Genomic DNA, 23800 nt, shown 5'->3' with positions numbered 1-23800 from the left:
CACATGAGCACAGGCAACAGAGACCAGATTCAGGGCTTAGCTAACAGTCCAGTGTGGCTTGAGAATATGTCTGACACGAGTTGTTAGGTCTCGCTTTAGGAAAATAACTGGCACAGACGCGCAGCAAATATATTCTGAAGTGTTTTTTCCCCTTGATCATTCCATACACATTCTTCCATGTTATTGCATGGCCTTCATCAGTTTTGGAAAGTTTCAGAACATTCCATTGTTATTCCATTGATATTCTATTATTCTTTGAACCAGTCCTATTACTATTAGGCATCTATTTTTCACTACTGGTACCGGCAGCTTACTGAAAACAGTTAGTGGTCCCAGAGCTCTTTTTCAGTCTTCTGCATTATTAAAGAGTATGTGTTTGTATGTGTGTTATTCCTTTAACAGACATCTAAATGTTTATTCTCTATGTAAGGGGACAGTGATATAAAAAGTGTGTAGGAACAGTTTCTGTTCCATAGAATTGACAGTCTCATGCTGGAGACAGACACACAAATAACCATGAGGGAAACCTCACCAGAACGAGTGCTTCAGTAGGCCTTCGTGTAAGTGCCGAAGGAGCCAGCCACGAGCCCCGCTGAGCGGGTTAGGGAGGGGCATGAGGGGAGCTGACATGGAGTCATGCTTAAAGGGTAAGTAGGATTGTGTGGCTGGGGAGATGGTATTCTGGGCCCAAGGGCAGTGAAATTCAGGGTGTGTCCTGGAAAAATGGTAACAACTGTGTGTCTGCCATGAGATGCCCAGGGGTTCAGTAGATCAGCTTGCAAAGCAGGGTGCGGCTGGAACACAGAACCTCAGATAGCGAGTAGGATGTGCAGAATAATGGCTCTCTAAATACATCCGTTTCCTAATCCTCGGAGCCTGTGAACATGTGTTCATACATGGTAGAAGAGACGTTGCTGATGTGTTCATGAAGAACCTTGAAATGGGGCCAGGCAGGCCCAGTGTGATCCCAAGGATCCGTGGAGGGAAGCAGGACAATGAGTTGGGAGGAGGAAATGTGACAACAGAAGCAGAGGTCAGAGTGATGAGGCCAGAGGCCAAGAAATCTGGGCGGCCTCTAGAAGCTGGAAAAGACAAGAAATGGATTCCCCCTAGACCTTCTGGAAGGAACACAAGTCTGCTGACAGCTTGATTTAGCCCTGTAGGACCCATTGTGAACTTCTGACCTCCTAAACAAGAAGGTACTGAGTTTGCGTTGCTCTAATTAAGGCGCTACGTTTGTGGTTATTTGTTGCGGCAGCCATACACTAATCTGGGAAGTCGGGCTCGACCTTGTGGGTGCGGCAACAGTTGAAGAGTTTTGAGCAAGGACTGTTACAGTCGCATCAGTGTCTTGGTTTTTAAAACAGCGTCTCTTTGAGGGGCGCCTGGCTGGCTCAGTTGGTGGAGTGTGTGCCTCTTCATCTCGGGGCTGTGAGTTGCAGACCCACACTTGGTGTAGAGATTACTTAAAAATAAAATCTTAAAAAAAAAAACACAACAGAATCTCTTTGAGAGAATACATTGTACTTTTTCCCTTTATGTTTCTTTGTGATGGAAGGTAGGGATCTGGGGAGGGTACAGAATTAGTTTTGAGATCCCTGAAGTGGCCTGGATAAGGCAAACCACAGCAGTTTTCTTTGCCAGTGAGAGTTTTATAACCTTTTGTGTTTCTCTTTTTGCTTTGGCTGCAAGGAAGCACAGGGCTCAGAAAGGCTCATCCGCAGTTAACATCCCACCCTTGGTTCTTGGAACAATCATCTGCCCCCTTTCCCTAAATGTTTTCTGATACCTCTTCTATCTTTACTTTGCCCTCCCTTGTGCACACACATACATGTTTTTCCAAGTGGCCGTGGGTTCTTTCTGGACATACGTGAGATTTATATTGAAAACACAGTAGCCATGCATTTGCTGCTATGGCACAGCTCGCAGAAATATGGATGAAGCGTGCCTTAGCCCAGGGACTGTCTTTGACCATGAATTCTAAAAACCCACAGTAACCATCTGTTGATTGAGCTGTAACCAGATCAGAGCACACTCCTCAGATCTAAGGGCAAAAATAGGGATGTTTTTCACCAAGGATTTCATTTGTTCAACTCAAATGCATGGTGTGGGTGCAGTTGACATTTGGCTTCCCCAGCACCAGCATAATTTGCTGTTTTTTTTCCCGAAGGGCATAAAGCATTCGGACCCTGCCCTAAGAAATTGAAAACTTAGCCATTTCCTAAGAAATGGAAAACTTAGCCAAAGCCCACTCAGTGACGTTCTGTGGGGTGCCAGGCCCTGTGTTAGGCTCTAAAGAGCCAGATAAAGATTTGGACCTAAATCCCTCAGCCACATGATGGAAATTAGGAGAGTTGCCTCTAAGACAGGAGGCAGGTACCCTTCCAGGAATAAAGGAGGTCATAACATTCCTGTTAGTAAAAATAACAAACAGCAAATGTATCTTCCAGGGATAACCCAATTGTGCTAACGTCCGGGCGTGACTGGCCTTGTTTTAACAGGCAGGAAACCAAGTTGTGGAGACTGGAAAGCAATGCATGTCCTTCAGCATGCTCAGGTTTTTCATTCGCAAGGCTTTTCCATGGTAGTGAGGACTGTGTGTGTTTCTCTGTGCAGGAGTGTGTTTTCCTGTATCTTCCTTATGTGGCTAACCCAGCCCATGAGGTTTCATGTTGGTTATACATTGTCTGATATTTTTTTTCCACATTTTCCAGTATTCTTTTTTTTTTTTTTTTTTTTATTTGACAGAGATAGAGACAGCCAGCGAGAGAGGGAACACAAGCAGGGGGAATGGGAGAGGAAGAAGCAGGCTCATGGCGGAGGAGCCTGACGTGGGGCTCGATCCCAGAACGCCGGGATCACGCCCTGAGCCGAAGGCACACGCTTAACCGCTGTGCCACGCAGGCGCCCCCCAGTATTCTTAAAACCCCCTTTTTAAAAGCCTGCTTTTCTTCTTTTAAGGCATATCATTATTTTATGTTGTCATTCAGTGGATAGGTGGTTAACAGAAAAGGTAAAGAGTAGCTGTTGGATACAAACTGATGGTTGTGGGCTCATTACAGGCAGAGAATCTGATTCAGGCTTTGGACACAAATCATGCCCAAATAAGCTTAACACAGTCTCCTAGGAATTCTTGACGCTACCCAGACTTGTCGCCTGTGCACCAAGATGACCTGCGTTTCAAACCGTGTTTGTATGTGAGCGACAGTCAAGAGAGGCCACAGAAGCGTGGATATCGTTGTGCTCGTACGGCATAGTTGTAGGTTTAGTTCTGGATCAAGTTGTCTCCAGGATAACTGACGATTTTTAAATACCTGGCTTTTAGGACTTCAGAAAATGCTTTATGCCCCTGTGGGCTTGAGTCATCTGGGGAAGGCCACAAAAGAAAGAGGTCACCTTGGGCAGGCATTGGTTTTGACGCACGACATCGGTCTGGTCTTACTCTCTTCTTGCATTTTAGCGGGAACCACATTTTCAAGGGCCGTGCAGCTGGCATAGCAGTGAACGAGAACGGCAAAGGCCTCATCACAGGTAGGAGTGGGAACTGCCTAGAGCCATGGCCAGTCGAGCAGCCAGCAGCCAAGACAACATCCCTGGCCTTCCCCCCCAGCCAGTCCTTCACCTTGACAGACTGGCCGCCTCTGAATAGTGGGCTAGCACTCTGGGACGCCGGCCCCATGCACTGGCCCTGCTTGTCACAAGGAGGGCCTGACTGGGAGGAAGTGTCTGTCTACTCCTTGCCAGGCCCACTGCTTACAGGATCTCACTCGATGGCTCACGTAACACTGTCAGAAACATTTATGGCACACAGACTGAATTCCTCTCTTTTGTACGGGCTTTTGCCTGCTCTGGAAGTCCATCCCCATTTCCCCCCTGCCTGGCCAACTCCTGCCCATCCTTCTGGTCTCAGCCTAAATGTCCTTTCCTCAGGGAAGCCTGCCCTGACCTCCCATTGTGCACACAGACTCACTGTACTCAGCAGGTGTGCTCTGCAGGACATCCTACTTTCTTAGTGATCTGTGTACGGTCAGTCTCCTCTGCTGTAAGATAGCACATTCTCTAAGTCCAGGATCAAGTCTATATGGTACGTGAGTGTAGCCTCAGCACAGAGCATAGCCATACCTGGGACATAAGGGATTGACCCAGTGAATCCCTGTGACTAAACCCAGATGTCCTTTATCCATCAGACATTTACTGAGCACACGCTGTGTGCAGGAGCTGGGGATACAACAGTGAACAAAACAGATCTGTGAAACAGCCGCCCTTGGGCTCCTGCTGTCGGGGACATTTTAGGAGGGGAAAACAAATAAAAGCACACACACACATAAACACACAAAAGAAACGTATCTGGGTGATAAGTGCCCTAGAGATTAAATAATTATGTATTATTAACTTTATTATATATTTACGTAAATATATTCATACATATTTGATATATTTTATATGTAAATATATAATGTTTAAACTGTATATAATATAATTTACTGGAATTAAAATAAGGTGATAGAGGGACTGTGTGGGTATTTAAGATTGTGTGGTCAGGGCAGGCCTTTCTGAGAAGGTGACATGTAAGCCACACCTGAGTGACAGGACAAAGCCTGGGAAGAGAACCAGAATTCCATGCAGGGAACACAGCATGCTTGGGGAGCAGGGTGTGACTGGGTATGGTGAAGAGGGGCAAGGGGCGGGCTGGGGTCACAGGCAGGAAGGGACCAGTCACACAGGGTCTCCTGAGCTATTGCACTCTAGTCCCAAGAGCCTGAGAGTCCCCGGCCATAGTGCCGGGGGCATCAAGGTCTCAGCACAAACCCCCCTGACTTGTGACTCTTCGGCCCACTCCCAGCGAGGTGGTAGATGAGAGAGAGGAAGGCTGTGGTCAGTCCAGGGCTGAGGCTGACAAGGACCAGCTTGTGCCTCCCCAGGCTGGTGGGGGAAATGGCTGGATTCTGCTTCAGCCCTCCCAGAACCAGCCCCCAGGACAGGCAACCCTGCCTGGTCTTGGTCTAGGGACTCTAAAGCCAGTTCATTCTTAGCCATTGGTCCTGAATGAAGGCCACTGGATGCAGTGGATCCTAGAGATATAAGAGAACACAAGATAGATACAAACCTTGCCCTTGAGGAAAGCCAACAGCACTCAGGTCCCTAAAAAGTCAAACACCAGGCAAGATTTGGGGTGCTGACTGCTAACAGGGGGCAGCCTGGCCGTCCTGGTCCAGAAGGTCCTTTCTGTCAGCCGCCCCAGTCTTCATGGCCTGTGTGGGTAGCCCTTGGGTCGTAACCCTCTCTTCTGTCTCTTCGTAGAAAATGTCATCCGTGAGAATCAGTGGGGAGGTGTGGACATCCGCCGTGGGGGAGTCCCGGTCCTCAGAAGCAACCTCATCTGCTTTGGCTACTCAGACGGCGTGGTCGTGGGGGATGAAGGCAAAGGGCTGATAGAAGGAAACACCATCTATGGTGAGGTGCACATTCCTGCGGGAAGGGGTCTGGGGTCCAGCCCAGCCAGGGAGGCAGGAAGCCCAGGTTCCATCTATCGCTGGTGGGTCCTGAGAAAGTCACTGCCTGTCCCTGGGCCTCAAAGACGCCCTGAAGAACAGCGTCAGTCTCAGGCCACAGCCACATGGGCCTCTCAGAATACAGAAGCCTCTCCTAAATCACCTTGTAACGCACAGGATCAGCAAAGCAGAAGGCTTCATCCCCATTTAAAGTAGCGGAAGGCGGGAGTTGTGTAAGGACAGGGCCATTCAGGCTCTGACACGTGGGCATCTAACTCATACCCTGATCCAAAGAACTAGAAATCTAATGGGAGAACTAGGATACCCCTAGAAAGGAAACTGTTCTCACTCATGCTGTGACTTTGAGCAAAGCCTTACTCTCTGGACTGCATCTGTAATAATAATGATAATAGCTAACGTGTTCTTTGCTAAGTGCTTTATATGCATGATCACATTCAGTCCTCGGACTGCCTTCTGAGGTAGATATGGTTATTAACCCCATTTTAAAGATGAGCAAACTGAGACACAGGTTTAGTAACCTGCTCAGGGTCACACAGCTAGGAAGTGGTAGGGCTGGGACTCAGACAGAGGCCACCTCCATCTCTCTGCAGGATGGGGTTGGGCTGGATGAACTCTGAGGACCCTTTGGTGCTGTCCCTCTGGGCTTGTGCGCTTCTGACCTGGAAGTGTGGCCTTCACAGTTCTCAGAGCACTTTTACACTCTATGGAATGATCCTGGTTGTGAGTCTGACCTGATTATTACCCCTTACGCATGAAGGAGAAGCCTCCGGCCATACAGTGACTTGTCCGAGGCCGTTAGCATACCAGGGTCTCTGTCTCCCAGGCCAGTGCCATCTTTGCTTGCCCTCTTGGGGAGACACCAGGTACTGCCTCACCTGTTGCTCAGTGTCCGTGACCAGCTCCTTTCTCTGTCCCAGCTAATAAGGGCTGTGGTGTGTGGATGATGTCGTCCAGCCTGCCCCATGTCACCAGCAACCATGTCAGCTACAATGGCCTGTATGGAGTGGCAGTGTTTAGCCAGAAGGATGGTTCTGGGGAGTTCCCTGGAGGTCATGGGGCCCAGGAGAACTTTAGCGAGGACGGAGATGCCATCCTTTGGGAGACCGAGCTGGAGAAGGACGACGACCCGCTGCGCCGGCCCGTCACCATAGCTCTTGTTGAGTCCAACAGTATTAATCACAATGGAGGTAAGTGTCTCCTCCAGAGCCTTCTGTGCTCACACTGTCTTAGGCACCCTTCTCACTTGGTTGGCCACTTCTTTCAGCCGCTCACCCAATAGCCCAGACCTCTGGACATCATCTTCCCAGAACTTAAATTAAATCCATTCTTTCCTGCCCCCAGCCCTGCCTAGCTCATGCTGTTTGTCTTGCCTGAAATTCCTTTTCCCCCGTCCACACATCCCAAACAACTTAAAGTTCAAATCCGACTGTGAATGTGCCCTCTGTCCTTACCCTGTCACCCCCCTGGCACTTACTGGGGGGCCTGGGACGGGATCTGTTTCTGTGGCTATTTCATTAACTCTGATAGGCTATGAATGTGAGACAAGGAACCAAACCCCACTCCTGTCAGAACCCGGGCCCCACCAAATCCCACACCCGGCACACACGTTTCTAATCCATTCTGAGACGCATTATCCACATTTTAACATCTAAGGACATGATGCATTTGCAGTTGATGGCATACCATGGTTTAATTGGCAATTTTTCTTTCTTATACAAGTAAGTGTGTTTCAAATCCACAAGTTATCTTAAACTGGATAAAAACTGATAGACATTCGGTGTTTACTGAATTGAGGGGAAAAAACCAAAAATGTACAGACTTGAGCTAACCTCCGGGCTACCAAACCTGGCTGATCATCAGGACCACTGTGGTGGGCTGAGGGAGGCAGTCTTCTTAAAAGGAGGCTCCTGGGCACTGGCGAGCTCTTGCCCTGGGAATAGCAGAGGGCAGCGGGAGAGGGAGCCAACAGAAAACGAGTTCAGGGTTTTCTCCGTGTGGCCCTGCTGTCTGTAGGACAAGCAAAGCCACACAAATTCACAGATCCTTGATTTATATTTGCTCTTCCCCACCAGGCCAGGAGAAGCAGCAGGCAGGTGGCACCAAGGGGTTGGAACTTGCAGACTCATGGCTCCCATGTGACCCTGTTGACATCTGCACAGCCTCCTCCCGCCCAGCCAGTGCCTCTTGCTCTTGTGGTGGGCAGATGTCACCCCTGGGGAGTCCCCTCCTCTTCACCCCCAGATCCCCCTGCCCCACACTCTCTCTTCCTGATCAAGTCATGTGGCTCCAAGCCTGCTGAGTTTTACAATTTTTTTTCTAAAGTCAATCATATAGTGTCTCTAAGTATATACAACCCCAAACACTATTTTCTTTCCAAAATTTCTAACACATTTTAGATATTTAGCTTATAAATTTTTCTATTCAAAAATTACAGAATTTCCCTTGTGAAGAAAATGTCCCAAAACAATAAGGAGGCAGATTCCAGCTCAGCCCAGGAAGAAAAACAGAGCAACTGTCCAGCAGGTAGCTCTGTGTGGAGGTGGAGTGGGCAGCCGTACAGGTAGTGAGTGCCCCGTCACAAGAGGTGCGCATAGCAGCGGGATGGCGACACGGGAGGCATGCAAGCACAGGAAGAGAGCCTGGGTCGCAGGAGCCACTGAGCCCAAGGAGTCTTGCCTCACCTTTCCCTGTTTACTGAGCACTTAGTTCAGAAGGAACAGAGTTTCCTTGATGTTCCTGGGTTTTCTCCTGCTCGGTTTGTCATCTGTCTTGAAAGATGTAACCCTCAAGGGCTGGTTCTGAGTGTGGCTGCTTCTTCCCCACCTCTCTCGGGTACACAATGCCATGGAGGTTTTCCTGACTGGTGTTGTCAGGGCTGACCCTGCTCCCCAACCCCTCCACCCATAGCCTCAGGCCTGTACGTCCAGAGCAGCGAGGCCCTGCACGTCATCACCAATGTGATCCACGCTAATGGGGACAGAGGCATCACTGTAGCCCAGAGCAGCCAGCTCACCCGCGTGGCCAACAACAGCATCTCCTGCAACCGCCAGAGTGGGGTCAAGGTCGAGGCCCAGTGCAAGGTGGAGCTCCGTGGCAATGGTATCTATGACAACAGAGGCCATGGCATCATCACCAAGGGCGACAGCACCATCGTCATCGAAAATGATATCATTGGCAACCGGGGCAGCGGGCTGCAGCTCTTGCCCAGGTCCGACACGAAGGTGTGTGTGTGCGTGTGTGACACGTGGTGCCAGCACAGGGCTCAGCCCTGGGACAGCCCTCGTACTCTGTCCACTCAGAAGCCCCACAAGGGACATCATTCCTCCTGCCCAAACCCAGCTGGGGCGTCCCACGGGAGGGGGCACACGAACTGAGCCCTGAGAGGGACAGGAGTTACCTGCAGGGAGCCAGGGTGGGGGTGCCACGGGTGTATCGTTGTGGTTTCCAGGTCAAGCTCAGGGCTCTTTCAGCCCTCCTGCTAACAGAACAGTCTCCCACGGGACCTGGTATGCAGTAGGTGCTTAATGAGGCGGACCTCTGTGCACACAATTCCCTATATACCCAGCATACCCTTCTCCTCTTTCTCTGCCTCAGTCCTGCAGCTGGACTGTCACTTTCTTCAGGAAGCCTCCCCCAACTCCCCAGGCTGTCTCAGGTACCCCTTTTCTGGACACCAGGGGTGCTTATACCTACACCCACCTCACAGAACACTTCCCACAGTGTTTTGCATCTACTCCTCTGCCTATGTGTCTCCGCCAGAAGTGAGCTCTGCGCTCCCTTTGTCTGCAGAGCTCTGCACTGGGTGCTGGGGTTTCAGTGTTGAGCTCCACCGACCCAGTCCCTGCACTTGTGCAATTACCATCCCAAAGCCTTTTCTTTGGCTCTGCAGCTTCAGGGGTAGTGACTTAGGCAAGGAGTAAAGAATTCCTTGGCTCTACATCTGAATACTGTGGAAGCAGGGGGTGGGGGGGACACTGTTGCCTAAGTCAAGTTGCCTGGTCCTTGCCTCTGGTACAGCCTCCCCTCTCTGCTAGGCCTTTGCATGCTGTTCCTTCTTCCTGGAACAGCCGTCCCCCGCTCTGTACCTGGTAAGCTCCTATAGCTTACCCATCATCCCCTTCTGGAAGCCTTCCCTGGTTCTCCCCACCTAATCTTGATCTCCCTTCCCTGATTTCCCATGCCACAATGCTGCCCTACCGAGCATGCTTTTTCCCCTCCATTTTGTAACTGCTGTTCCCCTTACCTGCCCCCCCCCCAGTCCAGGAGTCCCTGAGGTATGACAAGCTCTGACGGTCTCTCCCAGGTAATAAAGAACCGGATCCATTCGTTCCGGGCCTACGGCATTGCAGTGCGGGGCCGCGCCAAGGCCCTGGTGCAGGAGAACATCATCTTTCAGGGCAAGACCAGCAAAACCATCTTTCAGCAGATCTCCAACAACCGAGAATGTATCCTGCAAAACAACAAGTTCTTGGTGTTCAAGAAAAAGTAAGTGTGTGCAGTCTGCCTACACCAACCTTCCAGCAGCACAGTGAGGTCACTGGAGAAGCCAGCCTCCCCGCGGTCCTGCCAGCTCTTCAGGCCTGTGCCTGGACTTAGTGACAGGCCGGTGCCGAGGCCCTGTGCCCGCCTCCCTGGGAGGGAACGGGCTTTGAGAGTCCGGGGTGTGAGGTTGCAGATCTCAGCTCTGCCAGTCACTGGCTGTGGAACCTCGGGCAAGTTACCCGCCACCTGGAGCCTTACTACAATCCAGTTACTGAGGTCTGCATTGTGGCACCAGTTCGAGGTAAAACCAGGTCCTGGGACCCAGCAGCCTGGTCTTCCCAAAATGTTAACTGCTATCGCCGCTGCGGCCACTTGCTTTAATACCTCTGCCTCTGTGGACAGCAGCGGCTTCACGCTTCTGCCCCAAACTCCCTGTCCTCCCCTGGCCCCCATTTCAGTGACCTCACCCTCCCTGCACTCCGTTCTGGCAGCAAAACCTCTGCGACCACCTTCTCCCTAACATCAGAGTTCAGTCAGTTACTAGGTCCTCTCAATTCCGACCCCTCCTCTTCCAACCGCCATCACCCCTGTTCACATCTCGGCACCCCTCACCCTGACCTGTGGCCCCGTTGCCGGGCTGCTGTGCACTTGTCTAGGGGTGGCCTCTGTTCTGCTTGCTTGCTGCTCTGCTCTATGGTTACAAAGGCCATGATCGCACGGCCGTTGCCATCACTCCTGCACCGCCAATAGCCCTGTCCTGTGGCGGCAGCCTCCTGCCTCGTGTCCCGGCCCCACCCCTGCAGGCTGTCCTATGCCTCCTGCCAGATTCATCTGTCTGAATCAGCTCTGGTCCTGTCACGTCCACGGTCAGAAGCCTCTGATGCAGCCCTTTTTCTCTGTTCCTTTTTTTAATTATACACACTGTCAGTAAAAATAGTTTTTGAGGAGAACTCATGTATGTTCTGTATATTCATAACTTATAAAGTATAAAAAAATAGAAATTCTAATCTTTTCTTGCCTACATCCCAGCAGATCATATTGTGGACTCCCTGGGGTCTGCCTCCTCCTGCCCCTTTGGAGACCCCAGGGTACAGAAAGCGCAGACCTGTCAGCCTGGCATTATCCACCGTGCACCGTGGGGTCCTAATTTTCCTTTCCAGGCTCGCTCTCTGCTGCCAAACTCACATGCCGGCAATTCTTTGAACATACCTCCAGGTTTCTCGCTCATCCTACAGCAGCCAGCTTCCGCCTAGCCACACCTTTACAGTTCTACTCGTAATGTAATCATCATAAAAATGCACAGAAGACACTGTCACTGCTTAAGCGATTTAGGATTTGTTGTTAATAGCTGGTTCCTTATAACTCAAATGACAGAAAGCCCTGACCAAGGCTTTCCCTGACCCTTCATAATCTCCAGAAGAACCTGAGGGATTGAAAACTCACCAACTTCTGTCCTCTGTAGATTTGCAGTTTCCAGAATGTCATATAAAAAAAGAAATCCTGCAGTGTGTAGTCTTTCCAGTCTCACTTCTCTCAGCCCCGTCCGTGTACCTGAGATTTGCCCGTGGTGTCACATGTCACTCATTCTTTTTGTTGCCGGGTGGCATTCCATAATAGGGATGTGTACCACACTGCTTATCTGTTCATCGGCTGAAGGGGTGTGTAACTTTCTAATTTGGGGTGATTATGAATAATGCTTCTATATACATGCATGTCGTACACTAGGGTTGGGGGGGGATGAAAGAGAAGAAAAAGTCACTGATGTTCTCCAGATCCTTACAGAGATGGGGAAATTGAGGCTTCTAGGGGGAACTGGTCCACGGTTACGTGCAGAATTACAAGTGTAGCTGGAACTAGAATGCAGGACTTTTGTCCCTTAACTTCACCCTGTCCCACCACCTTGAGCTTTCATGGACTTGGAGGCAAAACCGATACCTGGATCCAGTGATCCTGAACCAAAGGTGAGATCATGCGGGGCATTCAGCAAATGCTTCAGTTCATGGGCTGTCATTTTGCACCTCCAGGTCTGATACGTGGCGCCTGGTGAACCCACCGGCACGGCCTCACCTGGAAAGCTCTCTCCGAGGCCCCTCTGCAGCCCACAGTGGGCAGAAGGTGACAGCCATGGCGACTAGGATCACAGCCCGTGTGGAAGGTGGTTACCACAGCAACCGCAGCGTCTTCTGCACCATTCTGTAAGGATGGGAGCCTCGGAGTGGGGCGGCTGGAGGGCTGTCCGGACTCCGGGAGCAGCAACCCCATACCCTGCGCTCAGGCTCTGAGGGGTGTTCGGCCAAGCTAGGAGGTCAAGGCAATGTTAGGATGGAAGCAGCAGCATCTGAGGGGCTCTAGGCAGACCCTCTTGGTCCTCCTACTCACTGTACCCCAGAGAAAACAGGCTTCCAGGCTTCCTGGGGATTAATAAACAGATTGGTGGGCTTCCTATCACTCAAGCTCTTAGAGAGGTTATGGAGAGTTGGGAAAAATTGATACTAAAGCTTTGATTAGGTCTTTCTGTGTGAATGACAGGGAAGTGTTTTACACACACCAAACCCAGACTCTAGTCAGGGAAAAGCAGATTGACTCCTGAGGGAGGAAGTGATTCTAGTGAGGTGGAAAGAGACGGCCCCAGAATTTTCCCCTTTCCCGGGCCTGCCTCGATCCCTGCAGGGACACAGCCACACCCTCACAGCTATCTGCAGAGGCTGGAGGAGTTGAGTTGGGTTCCCTTCAACTTGAACGTGGACTGTGAGGGGGGCAGGGAGCCTCTCTGGAAAGGCAAGCTGAAAACCCAGGCCTCCTTTGAGCAGCCCAGGTGCGGGGCAGGGCAGGACAGGGCAGGGATGCTCGAGGCTCCACTCTGCCCGCAGGGAGCTCCCAAATTCAGGAGGATGCTGGCTCGGGGCCTGCCGCGCAAGGGTTCAGGTCCTGCGCACACCCCCACCAGCCGCCCCTCCTGGGCACCAGACAGGTGGAGATGAAGGTGCCCAGGGCCCCTCGTCTGTATCCATGTTCTGTCATGGATAACTGCCTGCCTTTACTAACCCTACCACGGTTCCCCATTCTGTGCCTTGGCCCATGCTCTGCCCTCTTGGCATGCCCTTCTCGCCATCTGCACATGTCACATCCCACCTAGTCTTTGAGGTTTAGCTGAGACACTGCCTTCTCCACAGAGCTCCCTCCCTGCAGTGACCATGCTCTTCCCCCTCTGAGGTTCTGCTGCCCCTCTCAGGTACTGAGCACTTTCTGCCTTGCTTTTGCGTTTTCTAGGTCCATCCCTGTCCCACTCACCTGCCTGTGAGCTCCCGGAGGGTAGGACCAGTTCTCCCAGTCTGTCCCCAGTTCTGAGCCCAGGGTTGGGATAGGGTTAGTAGCCTGAGGGGAGGAAGGCCTCCCAAAGGGCTGTACTGAACTGTACTGTGAATGTGTCAAGGTTCCAGAGCCAGGTGGGCTCAGATCCCACCTGCTTGAGGACGGGGGCTGAATGCAGGATTGGCTCAGCCGGAACAACCCCCCTCCCACTCGGCCTTTCATGCGGGGTCTTCACCAGCCTGCTGGGGTCGCTGTTGTGCACCTTGCCAGTGGCTTCCCAGGCTGGTTCTGCCAGGCCCTCGGTGCTGCTCTCCTGGGCAGGGTGGAGGGGGTGGCTGGAGGGAGCCAGGAGCACTGGCTTCCCCCTCAGGACTGTGGGCACAGGAGCACTAGCCCCTCCCGTCCCCAGCACTGTCCTTTGCACTTCTCTGGTGGCCCCAATGTGAGTTGCTGTACAAAATGCTGCCTTTGTTATTTTGTAATGACTTTTCTGTGAACCAAATGCTTATGAAAATCTCTGCAACCAAAATAAAGTTCTATATTTTAAAAGAAGCCTTCTCGGGGGACCTTCCTTGGTCTGGGTACATGCTAGAGTTCCCGGGCGGCTGGGTGCGGGCATCTGCTCGGCCTTCCCGAGGCGCTGCTCCTACAGCTGAAGGAGACCGATGCCTAGACTGTCACGGCCATTCAGCTCATTCCCATACTTCTGGGCCCCAGGGTCTGGATGGCCGCGTCAGGGATCGTATTGCAGCCCCCGTCCCCCCCGCAGCTGTGGGCTAACAGTACCTGAGGAGAGGACTTCGCAGTGTGCAGAACGTTCTGAGATCATGAACTCGTTTTTCCTGTATCTGCATGACACCTGAGGAGAAAGGTAGTACTTAATATTTTTCTTCAAATCCTCTTTTTAAATTATTTTTAGAAGAGTTTTAGATTTACAGAACAAGTGAGCAGCTAGGTAATACAGACTTCCCGTATTACCCTCCCCCGCCCCACGTTTCCCTGTCTCTGTGTGGTACTTCTGTCAGAATTGCTGTACTAAAAAGAAATGTTTACGTCACTATTAAATGCAAAGTTAATACTTTCTAATACACATATAAAACGATTAAAATGAAAATATAATGCCACAAGCAACTAAACTTTTGTGAAAACCAAACATCTGGGGGAAATACGCTACTGCCGTTTATCCTAACCGGCGAAACCTCATGTATTTTGATACACTAAAATGGTCGTCTGTTCCATCAACAGCGTGCCAAATACTGACTTGGTGAGGTCATTGCCCTATTTTTTACAGAAGGATTGAGGCTCTGAATGGTGATGCTTGTTAAGGCCCAGCAGGTGAAAGTTCACTGTCGAATGTTCAGAGCTTGTGGCAGGAGAGGGGTGGGTAGGGCTGTTGCCTAAAGCTTTGGCAGCAGAAAAAGGAACAGCAGAGACACACACGGTGCCCATCTCCTGCCAAGTGACTTGGCGATGGGACACCCATCCTTGCTTTTTGGGGTGGGGGGGGCCTGCCCTGCAGCAGCCTGCATGAGTGGGCAGGGCTAGCAGGCCACACCTGCCCAAGAGAACTTGTTCTGATATTTTTCTCCTCAAGTGAGGCAAAATCTATCTCCCAGGCTAAATCCTACCCATACCTGAGGATCTTACTTCATTATCACTTCATAGAACCCCATGCCCTGTGAAATCAGGCCCTATTGATCCTCTATGCCCAGCACAGACCAAGACTCACTAAGTGTCGGTTGCATGGGTAGATGGATGGATGAAGAAATAAACCCAACCCCACTCCCAGCATCTCTACCTTGTGGAGCGTCCGAAGGACAAGTCTTCCCTGTGTGACAACCCTCCGGAGATTTGCAGACAGCAGCCGTATACCTGTGGGGATCGCCCCCCTCCTGGCCTCCTCTTGTACATGCCACTTTGCAGACCATCTCACCACCCTGGTCATTGCTCGAGACCCACTCCGGTGGTCTGGCTGTGACTGGGAGAGCCCGAAGCAGAGTGGAGGAGTCCTGACCTGCATCTCAGGAAGGATCTCCCAGCTCTCTGGGTAGCAATCATAGATCTGAAGCTAGGATTCTCCAAGGGTACTGTGTTTCCTTGAGTCACTTGCTTTCAGACTGCAGTAGTAAGGGCTCCCCTCCACTGGGCTGTCACAGGTGAAGGCTTAACCCTGGGACAGCGCACAACAGGCGAGCCCCACCCAAGCAGCTTAAACTGGGGCGTTCCTGCTGTCCAGTCAGGCCCAAACATCGATGCCTACTGATGAGTGTGTACAAGGACAACAAAGGCCAACACAACTTCATCGGGGTCTCCAAATCCTGTTGAGGCCACTGTCCTGGTGTCCAGAGGAGGTCCTGAGTACAGGGAATGGTGGACATGGTGTGGCCAGACCAGACACCAGCCAGCATTGTATCTTCGAACAGCACACGATCCTACCCAGTCCTCTGCAGCCTGGGGCCCATTCCTTCCAACAACACAGAGAAAGCCTCCTCTCCTCATGGTAAGCTCCCGCGGGACCTGATGGGCCAGCCCTAAGCAGTTTCTCCCAAATTGAACACGCTCATCCCATTAGCTCTTTCTCCCTTGTCCAGAATTTTGCATCGTGCTTTTATGGCCGTGGGGCTCCAGTACCAATTCACCGTGATTAGCATCCTTTTTAAGTGAAGTTGAGCCCGGCATGGCCCTCCTGGTGCGGTCTGAGCAACTCCTAACACAGCTGTCAACAACTGCTTGGAACACTGTTTTTGCCTGAGCACGGCTAAAAGATCCCGTCTGTCTAATTGTCAATGGTGCTTCACTTCCTGGTTTGGGCCCATCGTTCATGTCATCTCTTTGGGCTCCTTGGATCAAAGGCTGATCCCAGGGCTAGCGCAGGAAAAGCACAAGAGGGCCGGAATATCTTGGGCCAGAAAGGAAACACCCTTAAAATGATGGGGATACAGAAGCTAGTTTGTAGGAACTAAGATTGGCCAAATGTGGTACAATCCGAACATCAAAATAATAGTTCCAAAGTTCATAGAATAAAATGAGAATCTACAAGTCTACCCTGATCACCAATTGAAGGAAAACTATTTTAACAGGAGAGAGGGGCGCCTGGGTGGCACAGCGGTTGAGCGTCTGCCTTCGGCTCAGGGCGTGATCCCGGCGTTGCCGGATCGAGCCCCACATCAGGCTCTTCTGCTATGAGCCTGCTTCTTCCTCTCCCACTCCCTCTGCTTGTGTTCCCTCTCTCGCTGGCTGTCTCTATCTCTGTCAAATAAATAAATAAAATCTTTAAAAAAAAAAAACAGGAGAGAAAAGAGGGCTCCCTCTGTATAAGAAATGATAAGGTTAGAAAATCATTTTGCAGCCATCTTGGTAATTGATTCACCAAGAATCCTCAGTTGAGGCTAAAACTCATGGTGACTTCATGACGGTAACAACAACAGTTAACCTCACAAGTACAGGACAAACATCACGTGGCCTCTACCGGGACACCATGCCCTTGGAACACAGTATCGGGTCTGATTTTCCTGCCAAAAACATACATCCTGAATCTAAATGCAAGGAAACTTGCGGGACAGCCCACACATAACTGACCTCACTCTTCGAAACATCCAGGTCAAGAAAGCAAAGGCCAGGGGCGCCTGGGTAGCGCAGTCGTTAAAGCGACTGCCTTCGGCTCAGGGCGTGATCCCGGCGTTCCGGGATCGAGTCCCACGTCAGGCTCCTCGGCTGGGAGCCTGCTTCTTCCTCTCCCACTCCCCCTGCTTGTGTTCCCTCTCTCGCTGGCTGTCTCTCTGTCACATAAGTAAAATAAAAAATCTTAAAAAAAAAAAAAAAAAGAAAGCAAAGGCCAAGGAACTGTTTCAGAGACGATGAAGAGCAGAGCAGTGTGATGGGCAAGACTTGAAGATGGACAGCGGCCAGACGCGAGTGGCTAGTATGGTGTCACTATCCTGTTCTGCTATCGATGAACGTGCTGTGGTCGTGGAAGAGAAAGTCCTTGTTCTTAAGACACACACACTGCTGTTCTGACAGGTGGAAGGGTACGATGCTATTCTCAAATTTTCTCAAATGGCTCAAAAAGAAATACCTCAATGTATAAAGCAAATAATAAATGGGACAGCACACCAACAGTGGGAGAATCTGGTACAGTTCTTTGTACCATTCTTGCAACTGCTTTCTAATTAGGACTTGATGTAAAAATAAAAGCTTTTAAAAGGGGACACTCTAAAGAATTTTATCTAATTAGCTGTTTCCAGGTCACGGTCCCCTGTAAGCTGTTAAATATAACTTCTTCGACCTCATCACTGTTAACAGCGTCCAGTGGGTCAGGGCCACAGGCAGAGACTTCCCTCCAGGGAACAGACTTCATTCTGCTAACCACCCAGAAGTTGAAAGGATTCCACAAACTCCAAATCTCACTACAGGTACAAGCATCTAGCCCGCAGTCTCCCTTTCTTCAAAAAGGACATCAGGAGACATTATGGCAAAAAACTTCGTGGGATCAAGGTATCCTCTGTGAATGTATTAGTAAATAAGTGGTTTGTTTAGAGCTAGAAATAAAACCTAGTACGATTCCATTGTTCCACAGTGTTGATTGCGTAACTCCTCGGCCGTGGAAAGAAGGTGCAGTTCACGTACTGGGGCTCATTCAACAGACACCGACTGCTTATACGTCAGACACCGGGCTAGGTTCTCTCACATAAGACTTACTCAGATGGATCACAAACCGCTTGATGTGCAGAAATGTGCTTTTCAGTCGACCCCTGAGAATGCACGCCCCGCATTTGGCAAGGTGCACCTGTACGAAGGCCAACGCAAGGATTAATTTGCCGTCCTAGACGTCTGCCCGTCAGTCCCACGCGTCCGTGTGAGCCCTGAAGACAGGCCGCATCCGCATCTGCACAGAGGTGGTTCAGAGTCCTGCTCACAGGCTGTGATGCCACCACGCCTGGAACTTCAGTCTCACAGTGTCATACCCATCAGAATCTAAAAGCATTCATGGAAACACATTCTACCCTCTGGGCCCACCAGGAGTTCTCTTCCCAGACACAGATCCGGACATTCTTCCGATGCAGAGTCACATACTTGATTTTCATTCCAGCTTAAAAGAAAATGAGATATTTCGATTTCCTGCTCACACCTCTGTTGGAGGGAGACAAAGGATGTATTGATGCCCCTACCCAGGACCAGACGCAAAGGAGACACACCCGAGCAGAGCCTGGAAAACATGCACGGTAGGCATGCCCTCAGCTCAGAAGCAGCCTGCTAACCGCATCCCAGAGCGTAAGAAATACCAGGACGACCTGTCCCAAATGAGTCACCCCAAGACTCACTTCCACCACGTCTTCCTTCACAGTGGGCCCAGCTGCTGTGTGAACTTCCTCCCGTCGCATGTTCAGAGAGAACTGAATTTTCTCTTCCCTCCTGCCCTGGTCCTGGCTCCCCAGTGCTGAGGACCACAGACCTCGGCCTCTCCCACTGCCTCAGAAGCACCCTGAAGCTCTAACTCCGAGCGCTGGCCCCATACCCGTCTCTCCAGGTCTCGCTCCTGCTCCCACAGCGCCCTCCAGACACTGACTTCCCAGTCGCCCAGGTGGCAGGTAAGGTTGGGTGACAGCCAGCATCCACTTGGGTCTCCTAGGGGGACCTTCCCATAACTAGAGGCTGGAGAGCTGACACTGATTGCCAGACTCCCTTGCTGCTAGGGTTTTAGGTGCAAATTAGATTCCTGCATACGTACAGTTGAGCCTTGAACAACATGGTTTTGAGCTGCACAGGTCCACTCATACGTGGTTTTTTCAATAAATAGAGTGCAGTATTGTAAATGTACTTTATATGAGTTTCTTGATAACATTTTTTCTTTCTCTGGCTTACTTTATTGTAAGAGTACACTACATAACACATAGAACATACAACATATGTGTTAATCGCCTGTTTGGGCTTCGAGTCAACAGTAGGCTATGAGAAGTTTGGGAGGTGTTGGATTTTTGACTGCACAGAGTGTGGGCACTCCTAACTCCCTAGTTGTGCAAGGGTCAGGTGTGCTGTCACGTACTCAAACGCTTATGCTAAGTGGAAGCCGCACACAGCCGCACATGTGTGATTCCATTTACATGAAATCTCTAGGTAAGTCCATGGAGAAACAACACAGATGACTGGCTGCCAGGGACTCAGGGGAGAAGGGAATAGGGTGTTTCTGTTTCATGGGTACAGGGTTTCCTTTCAGGGTGATGAGAAATCTCAGGAACATAGTGGTAATGGTGGCACAACACTGTGAACGGATTCTTAAATGGTTTTTTAAAGGTAAAGTTTATGCCTATATATTTTACCAAAAGGACATGTGAGCATCCCATGCCAAACACGGCCAAGACAACCAAAAGGTCCACGCTGAAAGGGGCCACGGACGTGGCCTTTGGGACTCTGGTGATAACAAGCCCCTGCTGCCCTCTGCTGCACAGCCACAGAGGACCCGGGGCGGCCTCGAAGCCATGGAGGGCCTTTCCCACTCAGACGCCATCAGATCCCACGGTCCTTCGTGCCCTTGACATTCAGATGAAGTTCTTTCCCTCCCCATAGACTTCTTGGTTTTGCAAATGTCCTCCTCTGTTTAAGAAAAAATCTCTGGACAGCCACCGGGATGTAATTAACAAAACGGCAGAACCTCAACTCAAAGCCCAGACTTGTTTTCTACTACCCACTGAGTCATCAAATGTGCTTACACGCCAACTAACTTTCAGTGGCTTCTGGGCATGTTTGATAGCACAGGCCCCAAAAACAAAACCCACAGCAAGTGCACTGCCTGGGAAATTCAGACCGAGGGCTCCCACAGCTGCTCCAAGGAAGGCGGGATCCCCAAATCCATCAGCCGACACACAGTAACCACGACAAGGGCAGCCCAAAAACAGAACGGCTTCCGGAGCTGAGCCCCACCCGCTGCACAGAGCTCCAGCCTCCACGACCTGAGACATCAGGCTCTGTCCTGGCCACACAGGTCTCCAGTCCTCCCTGAAAGTCCTCATCCTCCCAGAGAGCCGGCACTGGCTGGGGACTGGGGGCCCCAGTCTCTGCATGGTTCAAGTCTAGCCCCTGGGTCTTCAGACTCCAGCCTGAAGGATCTGCACCATCTCCACTCAAGGGAAGGGTCCCAAATCAATGCCTTTCCTTCTACTCACCCAGCACCTCTTGCGGCTGAGCCTGGTACTGGCCGTGGTGGAGGAGACCGGTTCATCAGACAGTCCCCGGTGTGACAGAGCCCATGAGACACCTAGATAAATAACTTTGGCCAGAACAAGGCAGGGTGTGAGGCCCACAAGACAGGGACGTCTAAAATGCTCTGGGCAGCCCACGAAACGGCTCCTGCCAGCCAGCGGGACGGCATGTGTCCTCCCATCGCCGCCTGGGCCTTGGGAACGGCTGACGGCTGTCAGACAGCCAAGAGCGCCAGGTGCAAGGGTTCCAACCAACAGGCCACTCTGGCTGGCTTAATTAAGCCCTAATTAAGCATTCTGCCCAGAAACCTCTTCTCCCTCCTGCACAATTGCCCCCTTTAGAGCAAACCACGCAGGGAATCGCGTCAGCTGTTAGGGGATGGCAGCCGTTCGCAGCGGTGCTAACGATGGTCAGTAAACGCCACCTCGGCACAGAGGTAGGTCACTGACACCACAGGGCCCAGCAACCAGAGATCAGCCCTAAGGAAGCATTCTAAGGTGTAAACCATAGGCGATAAAGCCGTATCTACGTTCTGGGCACAGCTGTGAAGGGACGCTGGGCAGAGACAGGCAGGAGATACAAAACAACAACTCTGATCTGCCGGATGCTGGGTACGGGCAGTGAACTTGACTCACTTCTTTTTAAATCCCATTACTGTTGGGGCACAATGACACCTGTCTTAGGATCAGAGAGATTGTCTCTGAGAATCAAACTCCCAGGACAGAACACAGGCTCCCAGGGGAATGGCACAGGGGCCACCAGCAGCCCTGTCCCTTCCCCTTCCACTCCCTCCGCTCCCGCCTGCAGACCTGGAAGCAGTCAAAGGCCTGCACCTCGGACTCCATGCTCCGTCTGGCAGAGCTCAGAGGTCTGCAGGGCTCTCCAGGGACAGACACGAACCTGCCCAACCTGGGGCACATCTGAGGCACCATGAGGAGCACCAGGAACACCCCACTCCCCCAGCCGGGAACCCGGGGGGTGTTGGTCTGAGAGCCGTTGTACCCTCCCTCCGAACCCAACCACTCTCCAGCCCCTGCTGCTGTGACCCCCGACCACCTCCCGCATTTCCACTTCTTCCGCCTCTGCTGCCATCACACACGTTCGGGCTCCTACGTGGGTCTGACGTGGGTCATGCAGCACCCGCTCTCCCTGCTTCAGTCTTGCTGTCCTGCCAAGACATGTCTGCACCACACTACAATCTCTTTTTCTTTAAGATTTATTTATTTGAGAGAGAGAGAGCATGGACCGGGGGAGTGGCAAGAGAGAAGGAGAGAGAGAATCCTCGGGCAGATTCCCCACTAAGCGGGGAGCCAGACTCGGGGCTCGATCCCAGGACCCTCAGCTCCCAACCCGAGATGAAACCAAGAGCCGGCTGCTTAACTAACTGAGCCACCCAGGTGCCCCACAGTCATTTTTCTAAGCTGCAAATCTGACGCTGTATCAAACCTATGATGTCACCCCGTAACTTCTAGCATAATTGATTAGGCTCTGTGGTTCAGACTCTGGAGCCAGGCCTCCTGGGCTCATATCACTGCTCTGTCACTTACTAGATCTGTGACTATTGGTTTCCTTAACCCCTTGGTGCCTCAGTTTCCCCAGTGGTACAATGTGGACAACAACAGTATCTGCCTCACAAGCTTGCTGTGAGGACTGAGTTAATGCATGGAAACCGCTTAGAACAGTGCCTGGTGACAAGGATTCTGTAAATGGTAGCTACTATTTTCACAGATTTGTGCTTTTTATAGCCCTTCAAGGCCCCCCGTTCAGCCGCACTCAGCTCTCCAGCCTCTTTGCTGTCTGTCCTTTGTCTCCCTGCGCTCCACCTTCCAGGGAGTTCCAGCCCCGTGGACCCTCTTCCTTTCTGCTCTTGCCACTGCGCCTTTGCTCGTGTCACTGTCACTGCCTGTATGCTCTTCCCTCTGTGGCTTGTCCGCTTGTCCATAGTTTCCCTCTTTCAAAACTATATTCGACTATTTACGTATATCCCCTGTTGGAATAGAAGATTCCTGCGAGCAGGGCCTCGGGGGCCTGAGTCCCCGTGATCCTTCAGTGCTTAATAGATGCTCGGTAAATACCGGCTGAATGATGGAAATGCCAGCCAGCTAAAGCACGGGCCCCGGAAACACAGCCCTACTGAAAATAATCAACAGCAACAGTCTTCTCTGTACGACAGATACTAGAAGTCCCGGCACGTCTGTAACTTCCTGACATCCCAGTTTGCTACAACTATTCCCACTGGAGCCACCACACTCAGCCCACGACTGAGAGGGAAAACAGCTTTGGAGGAGGGGGAGGAAGAAGCAAGAGCCAAGCTAGCTGTTTAGATTTTATGTGACCTGACATCACCAGGTCATTACTGAGGAACATGAATACAAATACTTCTGTTTGAAAGAAAATGTTAGAAAAGAAAGAAAAACAAGAAAGGAAGGAGTTAGTTCCGGAAGTTTCCTTTTAAAGCCCTTCTGTTAAGCAATTTCTATTTTCTTGGATTCCTCATTATGAAATTAGAACTGCGTTCCCCTGGGTAATAATCTAGGCCCTGGAAGCTTATTTCAAAATCCAATGACCACCATAAGAAAAGCAATTACCTCCTAATTAAACATTAAGATGATGGTTCAATGTATCAACATACTGCTGCAAAACAGTTACAAAAAAACAAAGCCTCCCCACCTCCCCTACCTTAGTCTACCTCATACTCTGATGGAGATAAATTTTACTAAAAGCACAGCTCTTCATGCCTTCCCTCATTCAAAACCCTTCAATGGCTCCAAATTGCCTTCAGGATAAAGAACAAATTCTTAAGTGGGTGTTTGAAGACCCTCCTCCTTTTGGCAATGACCTACTTGAATAGCCTCATTTCCTTCTAATCACCTTCAAATAACCCCTGGTCCCAACAAAATGCACTGAGAGCCCCTGCCATGCCTTTATCTTCTTCCCACTTCTGCCCACGATGTCCTTTACCCACCCCCAAACTCCCCATGACAAAACCCTGCCTCCTTGTGAGACTCACTCCAATGCTACCTCCTCCATGAAGTCTTCCATGATGCCCTCCTTCATAACACATGCTGCCCACCCTCTCCAGGCTTTCACAACCTTTTACTAGAGATGATTCTCACATAATTATCCCCGGCTGGCTTGTTATTTCTGAACATATGCTCTACCCCCCGATAAACCCAAATACATTTTCTCCTCACACTGAACATACGTCATGCAAACAGAAGGTACTACAATTTCTGAATGACTAAAGCAACAAATGGCAGAAAACAGTACAATGTGGTCAGCAGCAGTCGGATTTG

At 50.9% G+C, this 23800-nt stretch overlaps 1 protein-coding gene across 4 annotated transcripts in view; it reads left to right on the top strand.

Annotated features, from left to right (window-relative positions):
- Nucleotides 1-13860, top strand: part of FBXO10 (F-box protein 10) — a 51379-nt gene extending 37519 nt beyond the window's left edge. For all 4 annotated transcript variants that reach the window (XM_034664132.1, XM_034664130.1, XM_002914942.4 and 1 more), the window contains 6 exons: nt 3461-3531; nt 5302-5454; nt 6431-6700; nt 8421-8734; nt 9817-9998; nt 12020-13860. In XM_034664132.1, the coding sequence (XP_034520023.1) occupies nt 3461-3531; nt 5302-5454; nt 6431-6700; nt 8421-8734; nt 9817-9998; nt 12020-12194 (1165 nt within the window). In that variant the 3' untranslated portion in view covers nt 12195-13860. The remainder of the gene's footprint in view (nt 1-3460; nt 3532-5301; nt 5455-6430; nt 6701-8420; nt 8735-9816; nt 9999-12019) is intronic.
- Nucleotides 13861-23800: the final 9940 nt, after the last annotated feature.

Source organism: Ailuropoda melanoleuca, chromosome 7 (assembly GCF_002007445.2).
Source record: "Ailuropoda melanoleuca isolate Jingjing chromosome 7, ASM200744v2, whole genome shotgun sequence".
Lineage (NCBI taxonomy): Eukaryota > Metazoa > Chordata > Mammalia > Carnivora > Ursidae > Ailuropoda > Ailuropoda melanoleuca.
The sequence above is the reverse complement of the archived record's forward strand: the minus strand, read 5'-3'. Positions and strand labels throughout refer to the sequence as shown.